Source organism: Garra rufa, chromosome 8, assembly GCF_049309525.1.
Source record: "Garra rufa chromosome 8, GarRuf1.0, whole genome shotgun sequence".
In the NCBI taxonomy this organism is placed as follows: domain Eukaryota; kingdom Metazoa; phylum Chordata; class Actinopteri; order Cypriniformes; family Cyprinidae; genus Garra; species Garra rufa.
In genome coordinates, this window is record NC_133368.1 from 30667624 (window position 1) to 30689832 (window position 22209).

General features: G+C 34.7%; 1 protein-coding gene across 1 annotated transcript in view; it reads left to right on the top strand.

Annotated features, from left to right (window-relative positions):
• Positions 1-22209, top strand: part of tfpia (tissue factor pathway inhibitor a) — a 32989-nt gene that overhangs the window by 3929 nt on the left and 6851 nt on the right. The window contains exon 2 of the mRNA XM_073845375.1: positions 13455-13658. Coding sequence (XP_073701476.1) covers positions 13455-13658 — 204 coding nt within the window. The remainder of the gene's footprint in view (positions 1-13454; positions 13659-22209) is intronic.

Sequence of the window (22209 nt, forward strand, 5' to 3'; positions counted from 1 at the left end):
TTTTGTGTATAATATACTGTGTATGTACTGTTAAATACAACTGCTCTCTGTCTATCTCATAACTGCATATAAAAAATATGAGCCGTGACACTTTGCTACACTTGCAGGAACCGTCTGATCTCCCTTGCGTGTGTACACTGGTTGAAAACTTCACCTCTACAGCAGTGCTAAGAAGCATATGCATTAAAGACATTGGAACTGCAATGCTACAGCACTGTACAGCATTGTAATGTATGTTTTAGCTTAGTATTATGCACGTCGAGGGGGCTAGTTGGCCACCAGTATAGCTAGCAATAGCTGTAGCAAACAATAAGTGATCAATCACCGATCGATACATCATATAGCGCTCGCTGTTCTCGCCAAAGTTCAGCGAGTTTATCCTCTTTCTCGATAGTCCAAGTCGCCGTGGCGCTGTCATGTTCATCTTCTTCTGTGGTTTTCTTTTCTTTAGCTTCTGATTGGTCATTTCCAGTTTGATCAACAAATCGGCTCGTTCAACAGCACGCACGTCACGCCTTCAATCCGACAGCTCCCAAAGTTTTTTGACATGTTTAAAAATGATCGTGAGGTCGGGAAGTGCTCGTAAGGCACTCTGCTCATCTCGTAATTTCTCACACACCATACGAGAAGAGACGATTTCCTCCGATAACCAAAAAAATCGAATGCGAGCTTGTACGACCTCAAAAATCGCACCGTGTACGCCCGCCTTTCCAGAACAAAAATTTACATATAAATACTTACCCCCTTGTCATCCAAGATGTTCATGTCTTTCTTTCTTCAGTCGTAAAACAGTTTTTTGATTTCAGGATTTCTCTAATGGGCTTATATGGTGCCCCCGAGTTTAAACTTCCAAAATGCAGTTTAAATGCAGCTTCAAAGGGCTTTAAACGATCCCAGCCACAGAAGAAGGGTCTTATCTAGCGAAACGACTGGTTATTTAAAAAAAAAAAATTATGTACTTTTTAACCTCAAATGCTTGTTTTGTCTAGCTCTGCTTGAACTCCATGTATTCCAGTTCATGACAGTTAGGGAATGTCAAAAAACTCCCAACTTCAAAAACGCCCGACATCACTGTATTACCTTTTTTTTGTAAAGGGCGTTTGACCTTCTTTGCATGTTCACTTTGTAAACACTGGATCGGTACTTCTGTAGCAATGTAGGATGATTTTGAAGTTAGTGGAGAAAATGAAATGGGAGTTTTTCGACGTACCCTAACTGTCATGAACTGGAATACATGGAGTTCAAGCAGAGCTAGACAAGACTAGCGTTTGAGGTTAAAAAGTATAGAAATTGTACATTGGTTCACTAGATAAGACCCTTCTTCCTTAAATGGGATCATTTAGAGCCCTTTAAAGCTACATCTAAACTGCATTTTGGAAATTCAAACTCGGAGGCACGAATGAATACAGTGATTCTTAGACTAATAATTAGGGATGCACGATATTTATCGGACAGATAAATTATCGACCGATTTGGGTAAAAATGACGTCATTTTTATTGCTCCGATAAATAAATGAAACCCGATCCGATAAAGTACTCTTGCTGGTAAATCAATCAATCAGTCTGGTTTATCAGAGATTCATCTGCTTTCCGAGTGCAAGTGACTGCAGCTGTAAACTGCAGTGACTCTCGGCCTTTGTCGCGTTATCATCTGTGTCGACATCTTCGCCTTCGCAGGTCTGGAAGTTTTTCCACGGTGACAGAGGAGGACGATGATGCTACTGCTATTTGCAACACATGTTTAGCAAGGATTCCGAGAGGAGGTAAAAAGCCGTTAAGTTTTAACAATCTTATATCTCACTTCAGCGGTCGGCATCGCGGTGAATCTGTTTTAGGGGCCGTTCACATGTCGCGCCTAAAACACGTGGAAAACGCTGAAGCGCCGCTTTCTCTTTCTTTCCAAACCCAAAGTCTTTGCCAAACCGCTCTGTAGTTTGAGCTCCAGTGGCGGCTGCCGTTGCTAAGCAGCCAGGACATGCGCTCTCCATAAAGACGCGGTAACTTCAGCAAAGAATAAATAGATTTTCAGCATTAAAAATCACTTGCAGTAGCTCTGTTATCAAATTTATTTAAAAATGTTTATTCCTGTACAGCTTTGATAAGCTGTTTCGCCACCTTGACAGTGCTTTCAGTGTTATTAAGGGAAAGGATAAAGCTGAATGGTTGGTTCATGTCACATGACCTGCGTTGCGCTTGCAGATTTCTGAAGAGTTGAGATGTTTTTATCTCGATTCTGATGTTTTATTCCCCGCCTTGTACGATTTGGCTGCTGCACACATTCATAATATTATCAATAAGAATGGACTACATGTAAGCTTTACCACAGACATTTGGACATCTGACTTTACTCCATGATGCACTTTTCATTTTTTCCAGGTTGACAAAATGTCAAAGCATTTTATTTTATTTAGAATTGTGGTGCCTTACACAAAAAAAATAAAAACATTTTTGAAGAGTCAGGACTGTTTGCTATGATTGTTAGACCCAGATATATAATATAAATTTCATTAGTTTATCTTAGATTTTGTATTCTCCTGTGTGCACAAAATTATCATATAAAAATATGAATGTATTGGTTATCGATATCGGTATCGGCATCGGCATCGGCCAAAAGAAGGACTTAATTATCGGTTATCGGTATCGGTTAGAATTTTTCATATCGTGCATCCCTACTAATAATCAAGACACTTGTTCACACTTGATTCAAGTTTATCTATCAACAGCGATGGTTAGTATAAAAACACATTACTTACAGTTCAAAGTCTGTGTCTGAAAAGGATAGTTCATTGTTCATTTACTCACCCTTGTCTTTTAAAGCCTGAATGTCTTTCTTCCCTACAAGACCAAATGAGATATTTATAGCAGAATGTCCAAACTGATCCTGTGTGTACAATGAAAGAGAATCAGTACCATAGCTGTCAAGACGGATTTTAAGTGAATAACAGTATAAACTTCACTCATGATGCTTTCATGCTTATATGAAATGTGTCATGCTCTTTTTTGAAACATTTGGAATTTTTAGAAACTTGACCTGGTCTGCATTGACTTTAATGATGGTCAGAAAAGCATGAACATTCAAACTTTTGAGAGTCATGAAAGTTCAGAATGACAATAATGGTGGGACAATTGTGACATTTATTTTGTGGTGAACTTATACAGGCAGTTAGTCACATTAGTATAAACAAAAACTGTTTTGATTATCAAATCATTCTTGTAAGTTATAATGATGTATGACATAATGTGGTTTGTTCTTGTAAGACTAAATGAAAGAGTAAAAAGTAAAAAGGATTTTTTCTTGTAAATGTTATTGAGTAAAAGTACAAGTATTCAGCTTTAACAGAACTCATGTAAAGTACAGAATCAGATTCCCCAAAATAATACTTAAGTATAGTAGTGAAGTGCTATTTCTCAAATATACCTCAGCCTTATAACATATTTTATCGATCCTGCTCATCAAATGCTTCCCTCGTGTGTGGGCAGGCACCAAAGACTCAGAGAGAATTATCATCAGGCCCACATGGAATTTATGCCCACAGAAAGCTTAGCAGATTTCAACAGAACTGGAACATACGTAACAAGCCCACACTTTCCATAATGGGCTAATTTGATAACGAATTTTCTATTTTCCCATTTTCCTTTCAAATCAGCGCATAAAATGAACAAAAAAGGTCTGCTGATTCTGTCTGGGCCTGCTGGGCTATATACTGTATCAAATGTTCCACAATGACTCCTCGTTGAGATGACATCATTGGTTTGCTTTCATTACAAACAAGCTGAGCAGTACTTTAGGGTTGAGTCAAGGCACGTTCTGACATTGTTCTTTGTCTCCTTTATAAAGGGATCATAAAGGAACTGTATTAAGATCACATACTGTATCAACACTAAGGTATTGCAAATAACCCTCCGGGCTGTTTGTTACTCATTGCAATATAGCACAGTTGAGTAGTTTTAATACAGGATAAGTTTTGCATGCAAAACACACTGGATTATCATCAAAACAACTCATGTTGATTATATTATTAATATTATTAACAAACTGTCATATTTTCCCCTGTGTTTTAAAATGAAGGCTGGGGCTTTTTATTTTCTTAAATCCCAAAGTCAGCTAATCACTTCTGCAAGGATCTGTGTTTTAGCACTAGAAGTATTCTCATTCACAAGCCTTTGAATGCATGTATGCTAGTATTTGTGTTTATGTGTACCTTCAGCCACCTGTATCAAATGTCAAAGTATATAAAAAATAACCAAAGTTCCTTTAAGGCAAGTTAGTGTACTCGCAACCATGTTTGCAACACCCCCAGCAGCTATTTTCTATCGCAACAGGCATGCAAGTGCAGGTCCTATCTACTTGAATGTGCGAACTGTCATATTATGATTTCTTCCATTAAAGGAATAGTACATCCAAAAGTTTACTCACCCTAAGGCCATCCAAGAAGTAAATAAGTTTGTTTCTGGAGAAATACGCATTACATCACTTGCTCACCAATGGATCCTCTGTGGTGAGTGGGTGTCATAAGAATAAGAGTCCAAACAAGCTGATAAAATCATAACTCCAGTCCAGTCAATTCACATCTTGTGAAGTAAAACCTGCATGTTTGTAATAAAGAAATCCATCATTAAGACATTTTTAACTTCAAACTACTGTTTCCACCTAAAATCAAGTCCTCTATCCATAATATTTCTTTCTCTAGTTAAAAAGTGTTTTGGTTTAATTGTTGTGGATTATTGTGATGTTTTATCAGCTGTTTGGACTTGCATTCTGACGGCACCCATTCACTGCAGAGGATCCATTGGTGAACAAGTGATGCAATGCAAATTTCTTCAGAAACAAACTTATTTGCAGCTAACTTGTTTTTATATTTTTCCTCAAGATTTTCAAATGCCTTGGTTTGATGAGTTTTTTGAGGACATAAAAGAATCCTGTAACCAAAGACCAATTTATAGATTTCTCAACCCAGCAGCAAATTTTGCATATTTGGATTTATAAATGTATTTACTTCTTGGATGACCTAAGGGTGAGTAAATATTTGAATAACTATTCCCTTAGTGGAAGAAATCATATTATGAAGGTACATTTATTCAACTGTCATTCTGACGGCACCCATTCACTGCAGAGAATCCATTAGTGAGCAAGTGATGTAATGCGAGTTTCTTCAGAAGCAAACTTATTTACTTTTTGGATGGCCTGAGGGTGAGAAAATCTTTGGATCAACTATTTCTTAAATGGAAGAAATCACAATATGATGTTTCTCCAAATTTCTCCAAAACAGTTCCAAAAAAGAAACAAACTCATCTATATCTTGGATGGCCTAAATGTGAGCAAATTTTCCATTTTGGGTCAACTATTTCTTTAATTTATCTGTCTCTTTATAATATCTCTGATATCAATTATGAAACATATGCTACTGCCATGCAACATCGTACCCTTGCACTTAAGCGCCAAAGGCATGTCTCAAATTTTTTTCTTTGACTTAGTCAAACAGTGTTGCCAAGAGTATCAACTTGTTTCACGACACTGTTCCCATGGTAAGAATTATTGTGAACAAAACAGTCAAAAGGTCTCCCAGTTTGTCGAGACCTTGTTTGATCTGCATTCATTTATGAGATCATGACACCAAACTTATAACTGCACTGAGGTTTCTTCAAATTCTACTGCACTGACATTTCAAACACTGGAATGGTATTCGTGCATGCATAGACAAATAATGGCTCTCATCTTCTCTCTGACCTTGGAAGGTTTTTGTACCATGATTGATGACATTTCACAACTACATTGTGTTTCTCAAGGATAATCAGTGTCATTCAGGGAATAGTTTTCACTCCCCAATAGTGTGCGGTGGGAAATATTTTTATTACCATAGGGTTTTTGGACCGTTTGTAATCTGGATAAGGTTATCATCAGATCATTTTTCATAGATTATGTGGAGATACGATTACTTACATAATGTAATAGCAGATCAGTTTTCTACCACCTGCACTTGTTTTATGTATAGCAAAGCCTGTTGTAAAGAAAAATTATTTTATCTCAGCTTCTTAGAACTTTCTCTTGAGAAAATTATTTCCCAAACATCATTTCAAAGAGTTGAGTTAGAGTAAAAAATAAATTGTATGACTACCCTATTGCCATTTACAAAATGATTGTATATAACACATATTGTAATTATCCATACTATTATTTGAAACACACACATAAAAGTTACATAATATTATTTTTAGTCTTGCAGTATGTGATGGTGATTGGAAATTCAATACTCCAATGCTTGTTACAATTGAAAACCTGTTTATAGAAGTAAACAAATACAACAAAGAACCTGAATTATTTTTTCTTTTAAATCACATTCTATAATATATTTTATACCAGTCTAGGTATCCTTGAAAAGGTAGAGGTAGATATTCCAGAGGTCCTTGGTGCTTGGTTTTGTCAGCCAAGTTGAATTTATGTAGTTATAAATAAAAAACACTCTATTACAAGGACAGAAATATGAGAAAGGGTCAAAGGTAAATACCCATAGTGGTTTGAATGTACAGTAACATCACACTATGAATGGTTAAAAATGGCTTTTAAAGATCTTTCCACTATAGACACCATATATCAGAAGACTGCACAAGCAATTGACTGAAAGTGTGTGTAAATATCCTTGTACAATACAAATCTGTATTCAATACGAGGCCTTTAAACCATGCTGATTTATGTGCGCTATATGTATTCCTGCCTGCACACGTTTACGTCAACTGCCTCGTGGTGGTTAATGGGAGAACAGTGCTCTCAATTTCCCATTTTCTCTGTTGTGTACAGACTTATTGCAAGGAGAAAATAGAGAGCAACCAGTTAAGCTTTTCACCTTATGCGGTTAACTTGCTATACAGCATACCATGCAATGCTGTGGGATATTTTTCCCCTCTAAGCCTTATGTTTAACGTATGTCCACATCAGGTGTACCATATGGTTGAACAGACCGGTGGCCACACAGTCATTTAAAGAGCCTGAATCCTCTCATGCAGTCAGTTGCAGACCTGACAATGATTAATTGGGGTGTATAGGATTATTTGCTTCAGCGAGCCCTGCACTGCAGACCTCAGATAATTGCACCAGGTGACAGCGAGAAGGATTTTCTGTCCCGCAAGAGTTTCATGGGATTCGACACGTAAAGGTTTACTAGGTCACCCATTGTTGTTATCTGTGAACGGTGGTAGAATAAACAAGTTCTGACCTATCTGGGATTTTAAGGTGTTGCAGCCAATGCAGGAGTGGAGGATTTTGTAGACAAAGACGATCTGCAGTGCTACTGGCAAACAGGGCTAGACGCGGATCAAGCCTGGGTGCTTGACAATAGTAAACTAAATCAAAACTTTGCTCCAAGTCAATGGATCAGATAAACAAAACAAAACACCTGTAAGGTGTTCTCTGTTTTTTTCTATGCTAAAATACTTATTCAGTCTCAGTTCAATATGCAGAGACAAGTAAATAAAAGTTATTCTTAAAGGAGTAGTTCACTTTCAGAACAAAAATTTACCGATAATGTCTTTCTTTCTTCCTTTCGTAAGGAATTTATGTTTTTTGAGTAAAACATTTTAGGATTTCTCTCCATATAATGGACTTCTATGGTGCCCCCTAGTTTGAACTTCCAAAATGCAGCTTCAAAGGGTTCTAAACGATCACAGCAGAGGAAGAAGGGTCTTATTTAGCAAAACAATGGGTTATTTTCTAAAAAAAAAAAAAAATTACAATTTATATACTTTCTAACCTCAAATGCTCGTCTTGTCTAGCTCGGCAAGACAAGCGTTTGAGATTGAAAAGTATATAAGTTGTAAATGTTTTTAGAAAATAACTGATCATTTCGCTTGATAAGACCCTTCTTCCTCTGCTGTGATCGTTTAGAGCCCTTTGAAGCTGCATTTAAACTTCATTTTGGAAGTTCAAACTCGGGGGCACCATAGAAGTTTATTATATGGAGAGAAATCCTGAAATGTTTTCCTCAGAAAACACCATTTCTTTACGACTGAAGAAAGAAAGACATGAACGTCTCGGATGACAAAGGGGTGAGTACATTATCTGTACATTTTTGTTCTGAAATTGAACTACTCCTTTAAACAATTAAAAAAAGGATAAACATTGTGGCAGTTTTCCCTACTAGCCCAGCCCAGCTCAACACTATCATTTTTGCAGTTTGGTGACAGATATTACACATCTGACCTTTCAGGAGCAACAGTTTGATTGTTGTGTAAGGCCGTGTTATAAAATTTTTCAAGATAACCAGACAACACCCTTGCCTTACAAGTCATCAAACACATGATTCAGCTAGTTCAGTTGATGACAAAGTAAGTGATTAAAATTGTAATCATTAAAATTAAAAAATTAAAATAATTAAAAAATTAAAAATGAAAAAAAAAAAGGAAATGATTTGTTCAACCGTGTATGCGTAGTGATAAGATTAGGATTAAATTCTCTAAATGTTATATAAACATTTTTTAATCACTTTATTAGTTTACTCAAGCATGTTGCAGGATGGCAAATGACCTGAAAAGTCATTGTCTATTCCAAAAGTGTAAGAAGATATGCTTTAGTGGACTAAATTTTGCTTTGCTTGAGCAAGCATGAAATTATATCACTACAACATTATTTTATTTGATTTAGTCAAGTTATTTTTGCATCAAACACCGTGTGATTCGACAATCGAGATCTTGCAGCAACAGTGCATACAAGTTTGGCTCACTACAACTGGATTTATCTGATCTAAAATACAGTATAAATAGGAATGTTGTCAAATTTTATTACAATTCAAAATTACTCTTTACTGTTTTATATAGTCTTCAGTGTTACATGATCATCAAGTTAGTGTTTTAAGCATTTTACATTTATTCCAAAAATATAATAACTCCAGGCAGTAACAATTTATGAAATCTATTTTATTTGTGAACTTACGTTCAGCTGTTCTTTTGAATTACTTATTCAGCTTTTAACTTTTAACTATTTTTATTTTTTTTTAGATCATCAGTCATCAAAGCTCAGTAAATACTGGTCACGGACACAGAGATTTACTTTAAATTTCACCAAGCTTCACTAAAATCTCTCGCATATCATGTTTTCATGCTATTGTAAGTCTTTTACGTAACAAAGTGTGTTATATCTGTATAAGTATTTTACCTACTTTTTAAAATTAGTCTTCTTATTAACGGCATTAAAGTTCACTTCCAGAACAAAACTTTACAGATGTTGTACTTACCCCCTTGTCATCCAAGATGTTCATGTCTCTCTTTCTACAGTCATAAATAATTTTAGTTTTTTGAGGAAAACATGTCATGATTTTTCTCCATATAGTGGACTTCTATGGCGCTTCGAGATTGAACTTCCAAAACGCAGTTTAAATGCAACTTTAAACGATCCCAAATGCGGTTGTAAATGATCCCAGCTGAGCAAGAAGGGTCTTACCTAGCAAAACAATGGGTTATTTATTTTTTTAAAGTTACAATTTATTTTTTTTTTAACCTCAAATGGTCGTCTTATCTTGCTCTGTCTGAACTCTTTGGTTCAAGACAGTTAGGGTATGTCGAATAAAAACCTCCCAAATTTTCAGAAGAACTGACCCAGTGTTGGCAAAGTGAACATGCAAAAAAGATCAAATACCCTTAACAAAAAAGGTAAAACAGCGATGTAGGACGATTTTGAAGTTAAGGGAGAGAATGAGATGGGAGTTTTTCGACATACCCTAACTGCCCTAACCTGGAAAAAACAGAGTTCAGGCAGAGCAAGACAAGAAGAGTGTCTGAGGTTAAAAAAGTATGTAAATTGTAACTTCAAAAAATAATTTCGCTAGATAAGATCCTTCTTCCTCAGCTGGGATTGTTTACAACCACATTTGGGATTGTTTGAAACTGCATTTAAACTGCATTTTGGAAGAAACTCGGGGCACCATAGAAGTCCACTATTTGGAGAAAATTCCTAAAATGTTTTTCTCAAAAAACTATTTCTTTACGACTGAAGAAAGAAAGACATGAACATCTTGGATGACAAAGGGTGAGTGCATTATCTGTAACTTTTTGTTCTGGAAGTGAACGCCTCCTTTAAATTGTTCATTCAAACTGATTCACGAAAGCGGAACGTGCACAAATACAAGAGGCAGAATTTATCACTTTAACCAATCACAGAAGAACATAACCAGTCGTATCCAATCATATCACATTGGAGACATTGCTTCCTCATACGTGACTTTCCTTTTAATTCATTCTCAATTACCCCCCACTAAACTCATGGCACGTTTTAGGGGGTCTGTTAAAACTTAATTCACTCAGGGGAGGTGAGAGAGATGCAGATTCCCACTGTAACTTTACCTGCTGGTATCGCTATTGGACAATGTTTCTTTAGAAAAAGAGTGATGTGTACACATTTTGATATTTTAATACGTTGTTTTATTGTGTACTACGAATGTTAATCCATTATGACTGTGCCCATGGACTTTGCACTGTATCTGGTGACTAAATCAGAAATCAGATAATCTGAAGTATGACTCAGACTATTAGAATCATAGCCTCTGACTATAAAACCTCTTTTTTGTTACTACTCTCTAACACACACATCTGTATGAGTGATATTACTTCTGACAAATGAACAGTTGTTCATATCCTACATACTGAAAAAGGGCTGATTTTAACTGACTCACTGGTTACTAATTTACAAATGACAAGTACTTTGCCACTCATCTTTATAGTGTCATTGTGTTACGGTCAGATCCGCTGCTGACGCTGTTATTAATCATTGCGTTGTTGCTCAGGTAACCAACAGCAAACCTTGAGCAAACATGACATGTTGACACTTGTAAACAGATATTTACATGCATTTTGCTTTCTGTCAGACTGAGAGTTCCTGAATGTTTTACTCTTTTCAGATACTGACCGATGTGCTAAATTCCACCTTGTGATAAAATCAACACTTTGCTTTCATGACGGGTATAAAAACAAGCAAGGGCTGAGTCTCAACATGGGGCAACCTGCCCGAGCTCAGCATTGGCAATGAGTTTGGCAAAGCCCCAGTTTTGTGTTGTTCTGACCACTATCCAAATTGAGGTGAATCCAAGCAGAACAGAAAATTCATGCTGGGCTAAAAAAGCATCTGGCAGCTGAAATTTTAACAGCCAGGTCTGTTTTTTCCATTACAGACATACGTTTTGGGAGGGAAATCTCCAGGTATTGTCTGTGTTGTGATAGACTGAAATTGCATTTTTAAATGGTAAGTTTAAAAACAGTTAAATTGTAAAGGACCTTCACAATCTCATTGTCTTTAAAAGAGCTGCTGTGTCCATGGAAATGGAGAAGAAAACAAGTCCTCTGCAATTTTAGCTCACATAATTAATATAATTATCTTTGCTCAGATTTTTTTTTATCTTCATGTGATTAGATAGAAAATATATGAATAGTTAGAAAAATATCCTGATTAAAGCTCTAGTTTCTTAAGCTATATATGACAATGTGCATATATATATATATATATATATATATATATATATATATATATATATATATATACATACATATACATACATACATATACATATACATACACATACACACACACACACACAATGCCACTCAAAATTTGAGATCAGTAAGACTTGAAAGTTTTTTTTTTTTTTTTTAAGTCTCTTACTCTCATCAGGACTGCATTTAATTTACAATTATACTGCATTTAATTAACAATTATACTGCAAATGCTATTACAATATAAAATAATGGTTGCTATTTTAATATACATTAAAAAGAATTTTTTTTTTCCTGTGATGCAAAGCTGACTTTTCATCAGCCATTACTCTAGTTTTCAGTGTCACATGATCAATCAGATATCATTCTAATATGCTGATTTATTATTAGAATTATTTATGTTGGAAACAGTTGTGCTGCCAAATATTTTTTTGGAACCTGTGATACTTTTTTTTCAGGATTCTTTGATGAATAAAAAGTTTAAAAGAACAGCATTTATTCAAAATATAAATCTTTTCTAACAATATAAGCCTTTGCTATCACTTTTTATCGATTTAACACATCCTTGCTGAATAAAAGTAAAAATTTCTTTCACAAAAAGAAAGAATAAATATTTACTGACCCCAAACTTGATGCTGAAAAATTCATCTTTGATCACAAAAATAAATGAGATTTTTACTGGTCCTAAACTTTTGACCGGCAGTATATATAACGATACATAATAGAGAAAATCTTGCATATAAGAGTTATAAGAGATATCAACGGTGTCAAGTGTTCTCAGATTCTGCAAAACCTTCTTCAATTTTTTTGAAGCATTATTGATTTATTTCCATTAATACTTTTATTCAGCAATGCCACATCTAGTGTTACAAAAGATTTCAAATAAATGCTGTTCCTTTAAACTTTTCTCAAAAAATCCTGTCAAAATGTATCAAGGTTTTCACAAAAAGTAAGCAGCACAACTGTTTTCACCATAATTATACAAAATGTTTTTTGAGCACCGAATCAGTATATTAGAATGGTATTTGAAGAGTCATGTGACAATGAAGACTGCTTTGCATTACTGGAATAAATTATTTTATAAAATAAATAATAGGAAGAAGAACTGCATGGATTAATACATTTTATAATGTAATCTATTTTAAAAAAATAGAACAGTTTTTTATCAAATAAATGTGGCCTCTCTGAGCATTCTTCTTTGTCTGCATTGAATAATGATGCAAATAAGAATATTGACGCTTTTTTATTTTTCTAAATCATTAAGACATATGCTATGGGGTGTGTGTTTCCTGCTTTTGTGCAGGCAAGAATTTTATCCAAAGCATGTGGAATACCTCAGCAGAACTCTCTCCAACCCGAGGGCAGCATTGAGAGAGTATTTTAGAGTGGAGAGCAGTGGGGAGATGAACATCAGGATGTGACAGGATAAGTGATCCAACCGCCCGCAGGATGTTGTCACTCCAGTCCAAGACCATCTGTTACTTTAGTTTGTGGCACTTTGGATTCAGTCCTTGTTGCGTGAACAGGAAAGACCATTGAGTTCACTTTACCCAGCATGCTCTTAGAACAAACTAATACGGCTGGTTCTCGGTAGGGATTAAGAGCCTATTCCTGGGGAAACGAAAAAAGTATTTGATTTAAACCATCCAAATTTATATTCAAGAAAGAGGGCTTTATCTTCCTTGTTGGCTTGAGAGTGGAAAAGTGTAGGAGGTTCATCCTGATTTAACCAAGCGTTAAACACCAAGGGCAAAGCTGTCAGATCCCTAAAATCTGCAGACTGTCACATCAATGAGATCTCTTTGAGCAAATGCTCTAGCTCTATTAAAAGTAGGTGCGTAGTTACTTTCCAATGCCAGAAAGCTCTTTCACCCCCTACAAAGCCTTAGGTGAGAGCTTATAGTTGGCTTAAATTCACCACGCAGAGTTTTGTGAATTATGTCCGGAGCAAATTATAACTTCTGGCTTCCTTCCACTTTCAGCAGATGGAGTGAGGTCTGAACTCCACATATTCCATCACTCATGCGCCCTGAAGAAAGACGAAGGGCCGTGCAAGGCAATAAAGGACAGGTTCTACTTTGACATTGACACAGGTCGCTGTGAGCCCTTTGAATATGGAGGCTGCCAAGGCAATGCAAACAATTTCGAGACCCTGCAGGACTGTGAGGAAATGTGTCTTGTGAAAGGTAAGGCCATCTTTACCTGACTTCTGCTCTTCAGTGACAAACACAAATGAATACAAACATCACTGTTTTTTCCAGAAAATGTCTGAACTTGTGTAAAATAACCTTCAGATTCAATGCATCTTTCGGAATGAGGATGTGTCCTTTGTGTTAGTCAATTCCATTTTCGCTCAGTATATTGGATGGCCTGACCCAGACTCATGTGTCATGACAGTATTCCACACACCCATGCTGTAAAAAGCAATCTAGATAAGCGTATCTTGGGGAAAAGTAAAAGCAAAGATTACTAATATAGTATTAAGCAATAAGTTTTGAAAGACCGTGCTATATTGTGAAAGAGTCAAGGAGCGTATTTAGGCTCAATGCACAGCAGTGTATTTACACACAATATTGCACGGTCTTGGGGGCTTTATTGCTTTTATGAAACGCCCACTACATAAAAATATAAGGGAAGTTGATTATTTTAATAAGCAAATTCAGTATGTACAATTGTTTCCAAAAGTCTAAAAGTGCAAATGAAAGTACTTTTGTTCTGCAGTTTTCTAAAACTGAAACTTTGAGAAAAAAACCCCAACAGCAATCAAAATAGAACTGACATAAAACAAAATATTAATATTAAATGAAGAACTAAAAGTAAAATTAATAAAAAGGTACAGTTCAAGTCAAAAGTTTACATACAGTACACCTTGCAGAATCTGCAAAATGTTAATTATTTTACCAAAATAAAAGGCATGATACAAAATGCATGTTTCACATAAAAGACATTTGCATATAGTCCACAAAAAAATAATAATAGTTGAACTTGAACAAAAATGACCCTGTTTAAAAGTTAACATACGCTTGATTCTTAATACTGTGTTATTAGAACAGAATAATCTTTCAGGTCCCACAAATTCTTGGGTTTTTCAGCATTTTTGTGTGTTTGAAACCTTTTGAGATCCATCTTTTCACACCGGGGACAAATGAGGGACTAGGTTCAATCTCTGATGCTCCAGAAGGAAAAACTATGCATTAAGAGCCGGGGGTGTAAACTTTTGAACAGAATGAAGATGTGCACATTTTTCTTATTTTGCCTAAATATCATTTTTTTTTTTTTTTCATTTAGTACTGCCCTTCGGAAGTTACAAAAAATATTTACATGTTTCACTGAGAAGACAAAATAAGTAAAATTTATCTTTCTTCAATTTCAAAAAGGTTACACCCCCGGCTCTTAATGCATCTTGTTTCCTTCTGAAGCATCAGTGAGCGTTTGAACCTTCTGTAATAGTTGCATATGAGTTTGTCAGTTGTCCTCAGTGTGAAAAGATGCATCTCAAAATCATACAGTCATTGTTGGAAAGGGTTCAAATACACAATTTTTTTTAAAAACCAAAGAACTTGTGGGACCTAAAGGATTTTTCTGAAGAACAACCGGCAGTTTAACTGTTCAAGGCAAAAAAAACAAAAAAAAAAACAGCTGTGGATCATTCAGGTAACAACACTGTATTAAGAATCACGTGTATGTTAACTTTTGAACTGGGTCATTTTTATAAATTCAACTATTATTTTCTATTGTGGACTATATGTAAAGGCCTTTTATGTGAGATATCTTATTCAGGTCAGTACTAAATAAAAAATAACATGCATTTTGTATACTGTAATCCCTCCTGTTTTGGTAAAATAATAAACATTTTTCAGATTCTTCCAGGTGTATGTAAACTAAAAAAGTATAAAAGCAATTGCCAACTCAAAATATGTACTGTTATTGCACATAAACAGTAATACTAATAACATTAAAAAGTTTTTTTTTTTTTTTATGTTTCATGTGAGTTTTGTACCTCAGTGAAGTCATTGATATGTAAACAATAACAGCACATGAGTCTATGGGTGCAGCTCAGTGATGTGGGTGTTGTATGTCATATCTGTACTTTACAATGGCTGGAATGCTGTGTTGACCAATCGGCTTTTTAAAACTACTCTTTGTTTTATAACCATAGAAATAACACACATTCCACCATATACTTTAATGGAAAGAGTGAAGAGTTCACCATGAGGGAGTCGTTCCCAACGACTCATTAACAGCCCATAAAAAACAATAATGTAATGCATTGGTGTGGTACTGCAATTATGGATCAGTTTAGACCCAGCAAGTGTGATAATTATAACCTACGCTATATTACTTTTTGAGGGCATGACAGATTTTAAAAAGCACGCGGCCAAGATCAGAAGAGGAGTTGTTTTGTTCAGAAAACTTTCATGCTTTTAAACAAAGACAATAACTATATAAGAAGCCATACATAGAATAATGCATTCTTTGTAGGCCTTCAAAGCAAAGCTTTGATGAATACAAAGAATTCAATCAAACCAAATATTAAAAGGTTTCATCTTCAATATTGGCATTAAATTAGTATGTAAAGGCAGAAATGAAAATTACTGGAGGACGGCAACAAGCCAAGGCTGAGATTAGAGACATGAAAGATACTATTTAGGCAATCTGATTATTTCCACAAGAATAATAAGGAACTCTTGGTATTAAAACGAGGACAAATGTGCAGTTCACAGTAAAGTCAGGCCACATTGGATTATTTACAGCACTTTGGTTGGTTGGGTGAGTCATATCTCATTACGCTTTCCAGTGGGGGTCACTGTGAATTGGACGGGCCCCTGCAACGTCGCCTCCTGTGAGAGGTCATCATAATAATCAGCACAAAACAGACTGTGTCATGTGACTGTTAAACAAGCCTCAGTCCCATCACAGCCACAGAGTGGGGAAAACAGAAACTTTGCAGCTTATTTGGACAAACACCTCCAAGGACATGAGCTCTCGTAAATGCCTGCGAAGTATTGCCAAAGATCCCCCATGGAGGCAGAAGAGGAAATTGACTGCTGTGTTTGGATTCATTTCTTCTGCACTCTTCACCACATGCCCCTGATTATTTTCAGCTCTGCCAAGTCAGTTTCTAATTTCTGCAGCCACCAAACTTGCTTTTTCTAGTAATATAGAAGGAAATTTAACCCTTTAAACATTACAACCCTTCTAGCATCTGGTCCAAAATGAACCAAAGAAGGTATATGTCACACTCCTCTCAGTCAGTGCTCTGAAGTTACTGCCTCCTACATTCTTTAAAAACAAAGTTCCAAAACAGATGTCTTTAAATTAAAGGTTCCAAAAGGGTGTTTCCTTTGGTTCCTCAAAGAACCTTTTTGTGATCAGTTCTTAAAAGAACCAATGAATATTGTAATAATCTAAAGAACCTTTTTCCACTGTTTAGAACCTTTTATGCAATGGAAAGGTTCTGTGGATGTTAAAGGTTCTTCATAGACCCATCAATGCCAATGCCACTCTTTATTTTTAGGAGTGCATGGTTTAAAGTTCTTCATCACCCATAGATGCCAATAACAACCTTCATGATTTGTGACGCTGGACCACAAAATCAGTCATAAGGGTCAATTTTTGGAAATTGAGATTTATACATCATCTGAAAGTTGAATAAATAAGCTTTCCATTCATGTATGGTCCTATGTTAGAATAGGACACTATTTGGCCGAGATACATTTGAAAATCTGGAATCTGAGGGTGCAAGAAAATCAAAACATTGAGAAAAAGGACTTAGATGTAGTTCAGAGTTCTTAGAAATGCATATTACTTATCAAAAATTAAGTTTTGATATATTTACGGTACAAAATTTACTAAATATCTTCATGGATCATGATCTTTACTTAATATCCTGATTTTTGGCATAAAAGAAAAATCGATAATTTCGACCCACACAATAAAATGTTGGCTATTGCTACAAATATTCCCGTGCTACCTACGGTTTTGTGGTCCAGGGTCACGTATGGCTCATCACAAACATCTTTATGTAAGTATCTCAAGCATAACCCTAAGCAAATGCAAATGCTGTTTTCTCTGCACTGTAACTCTGCATTGCAGTACTGAGGAGTATTTTTGGCTCTTGCTTGTGATGTTCCTAATTTATAAGTCACTTTGGATAAAAGCATCTTGTAAATGAAAAGGCAACAATTAAACAAGCTCTCACTGTTTGCATTTAAGCACTTAAAATTCAGATTCAAAGGGAATCACTGAGTGTATGGAGTAAACATCAAATAATAAACCACTGTGAGAAATGAATGATAAATGTCTCCATCTAGTGAATCAGATCATCAGTGCACTTTAGAGAGTGGTTTGTTTTTGGACAGAGACAGAGAAACTGATTGTTTTCTAAATCTTTTTACTTCCTAGTAAAACTGATTCAGTTTTTTTTTTTTTTTTTTTTTGCAAATTTCGTTTTAAGTTTTAAAGGTGATATGTGTATTTTTGAGCCTCTGGTGGCAATTGATGGAATTGCAATTTGTTTCTCTGAGCCAAGGAGGGCTGTTATGTTGAGAGAGCTATTCATAGCATTTACATTCATCTCAATGGGAGTTGCTCAGCTGGCGCAGAACCTGCTTGAAAGTACCCATCTTGCTGCCATCTTTTTTAATAAGCACTCAGTTAAACATATTACGCATAAGTCCTGTCCTTGTGACTAAATGATACATGGAATGAGCGACACTAGCCTGGCATCAAGACAATCTCCCTTCCTAAAAAGCACCCAAGAGTTTTGAATTATTCATTTTGGTAAGTGTTTCAGATGCATCCCATCCACACGTCTGCTAGAAGTAGAAGTGTATTGACTGTGCCCATTTAAAACTGCATAATTCATTTGTAGTATTTCAATTTAGTTAATTTAATTCCGTATATTAAGTGTCCTTGTGAATGTGAACTTTGGATCAATGCTACATGCGAGTGGTCATTTGCTTAGCTTAATTAGCATTCGTCCACCGCTCTCGGTCTGGACAACTGTCTGGGACAGAGTGTCAAAACACTAGTTTAGTTGCTCCCTGATGAATTCTTCAACTTTATTATGTACAACAAAGTGTGGCAATTGCACAAGGGCACAAGTTTTATTGGTTTTTAAAATGACTGGGATAAACCACCTTTTAGCAACAAAGTAAAGCAAAAAAAAAAATCTGATGACAGTGTTATCTTAAATTTCATTTTAGGGTAAGGTTTTGAACGGGGCAAAAAAGCATATGTTGTTTAGACTGCCACTAACAACTATTTTTATATTGATTAATCTAAACGACTAATTTCCCACAAAAAAATGACAATTTTACTAAAAAACATTTTTTTTTCAATAAAAAAAAATTATAATTTAATGTTTTTGATTATTAATGGAACCATTAAAATGGAATTCAGAAAAGTAATGGAAAAGAGTTTGGTAAATAATTTAACCATTAAAACATGGAAAAAAAAATTAAACAGAAAAAAATGAATTTGGAAATTTGGGGCTTATAATTATAAAAATTCGGTTACTTTTATTCAACCAGCAAGTTTTTTTTTTTTTGACTGGAAATGACGCAGGCTTCTCCCAAAAGATAATAAGACGATGTACAAGAGGCATCATTGTGGAAAAAATATTTCTCAGCTTTTATTTACATTTGAACAAAAAGTGGCATGTCCAAAATTATTCATACCCGTTGCAAACTGTCACAGTCTATGGGAAAATCCAAAGTTCTGTACCATTCCAAATAGTCCAAGCTGTTCTAACGCATCCTAAATTACCCTGATTCATTGGGAACAGCTGTTTTAATCAACTCAACAAGTGAAAAACAAAAGCTCTCTGCTGTTGGTTTGTGAGGCAATAATAATTAGTTCAAATAAAGTATCAAAAGCAAGAAATCATATGGTTTTATTGCACAATACTGTTGAAATACATAATGTATTATAAACAATAGAGCTAATGTACATTACGCAGTACTACCTTAGGCCTGACGATTGTTTTTACTGCGTGATCAAATACTTACTTTAATATTTACTAAACAACATTTAAGTCAAATGTCCACTTAATCTTTAATATTTGGCCATATCTTTACAACAGAAATGCTATAGCCACAGTAATTTAATGAAAATGTGACGCACATGTTATAAAACTGCATTGCAGAATGCAGATATTTATTTAACTAAATCGTAGCATTTGTGAATTCACAGTTATGCTTAATTTAATTATGCTTTTTAATCGGGTTTAATATATAATGCAGCCTATCTAACAATGCATTTCATGGATTCTCGTCTGTGAAATGCGTCACTTCCGGTGTTTGACGGTTAGTCGATGACTCACCATAACCCTAATGCTGTTATGTAACTGAACAATGAAAGTTGGTAAGCTTCAATGTTGTTTTTGACCCTGTTGACTTTCGTTTCATGGACCAACAGTGGTTTTATTTTCTGCTTACTCAAGAGTTTTTTCCCTGACCATAATTGCATTTTAATCACATTCAAGCTGTAAGTAAGACTGCAATTAACATTGAATTGTGTCCAAAACCGGTTTTAATCTATATGGTCACTATGTGACATTTATGATCAGGTTAGTGCGACTCATTGTTCCTTCTAAATCCGATTTATCTGAAAGAAGGGGGAAAAACAAAATACCCTGATGATTTCTCCCAGCTGATTGGATTAAAGCTGCCTTTCTCCATGATGAATGACCACTTAAGTGAAATATTTTAATTAGCAAAGGCCATAAATAAATTCTGCATTACAGGGCAAAAACGTGGCTGGAAATTAAGTGATTTTTTTAATCTGTGGAACTTTGGAATCCAGCCATTAATTTATCAACCAACTGGGTATGTGCTATAGATGGAGCTGGAATATATCAATCACTCCAGCCTGTCTGTGGCTTATGGCCAGGCTGTTTGTTAAGGGGACGGTAGAGCTTGTTCTGCTGAAAGTCGCTGCTTTAGAATTTAAGTCTAAAATTTGTTTAGTTCAATCATAAAAAAACATTCAATATCTAGATGTATATGTGCAGATGTTACCTGTATTCTCATTATGCAATTCTTGCATGAAATGGTGTACAAAAATTGCTGTAAAGCAATAGTACATTTGCCGAAAATGTATTCACTCACCCACAGGCCATCCAAGATGTAGAGTTTGTTTCTTTATATGAACATACACTACCAGTCAAAAGTTTTTGAACAGTAAGATTTTTAAAGAAGTCTTTTCTGCTCACTAAGCCTGCTTTTTTTTTTTTAATCTAAAGTACAGCAAAATTTTGAAATATTTTTACTATTCAAAATAACTGTTTTCTATTTGATGAATATATTCAAAATAGATTTATAGAAAAAAAGTTAGGGTAGGTACATTTTCAGCATAATTTTCAGCATCATTACTTCAGTGTCTTCAGTATCACATATTATTATTATTATTATTATTATTATTATTATTATTATTATTATTATTATTATTATTATCATAAAAATCATTAATAATTTTTTTGAATAGAAAGATCCAAAGATCAGCAATTATCTGAAATAAAAACTTTTGTAACATTATACACTATACCATTCAAAAGCTTGGAGTCAGTATAATAATAATTATTATTAATATTATTTTATTTATTTATACATTCATTTTTGGGAACGAAATTTTTTGGGATGCTTTAAATTGATCAAAAGTGATGATAATAACATTTATATTGTATTGTTCTATACAAAGAAACCTAAAAAAAATTATACTCGGCTGTTTTCAACAATAAATAAATAAATGTTAACAATAAATGTTTTTTGAGCAGCAAATCAGAATATTAGAATAATTTCTGAAGGATCATGTGACTGGAGTAATGATGCTAAAAAAAATCACCTTTGAAGTCACAGGAATAAATTACATATAAATATATTCAAATAGAAAACAGTTATTTTAAATAAAATATTTCAAAATTATACAGTTTTTGCAGGATCAAACAAATGCAGGCTTGGTAAACAGAAGAGACTTCTTTAAAAAACATTAAAAATCTTACTGTTCAAAAACTTTTGACTGGTAGTGTATTTAGAGAAATCATTGCATCACTTGCATCACCAATGGGTCCATTACAGTGAATGGGTGCCGTCAGAATGTAACAAATTATTAATTTAGTAATTTTGGCTTCTGGCCAAATTACGAATCTGTGATGCATAATAATGCTTCCTACAGTGAAAACGTAAATTCCCTGTTGTCCTTTCACATTAAAACACACCAAATCAGTTGTTTAGAACTTTGCATATTTCTCTCCTGATTCAGACTTTTTCACTAAAGAAAGCAATAATATAAATAAAGTACTTGTATTTTAGCCAGAACCAAATATTTAAGTTAAAAATGTCTTAATTATGGATTTGTTCAGTACAAGCATTCAGCTTTTTGTTTTACAAGACATTAATTGATGATCTGGAGAGTGGATTATTGTGATGTTTTTTTTTTTTATCAGCTGTTTGCACTCTCATTCTGATGGCACCCATTCACTGCAGAGGATCTGAAGCACTAAAGCTGCATTTGATTTAATTTTTTTACTTCTAGTTGCCACAAAACTACAGTACTAAATGTGCATGTTCTGATCTAATATTAAATGTATATTTTTTATGTTTTTATGTAGCGAATAAGAATCTATAGAATAGGCCAATATTTTGAGACAAAGGTCTTTTGATTTTCAGTTTAGTTCAAGGTAATTAAAGCAACATGTGTAATATGTAAAAGTAAGTAATGTACTTCTGTTTTGAG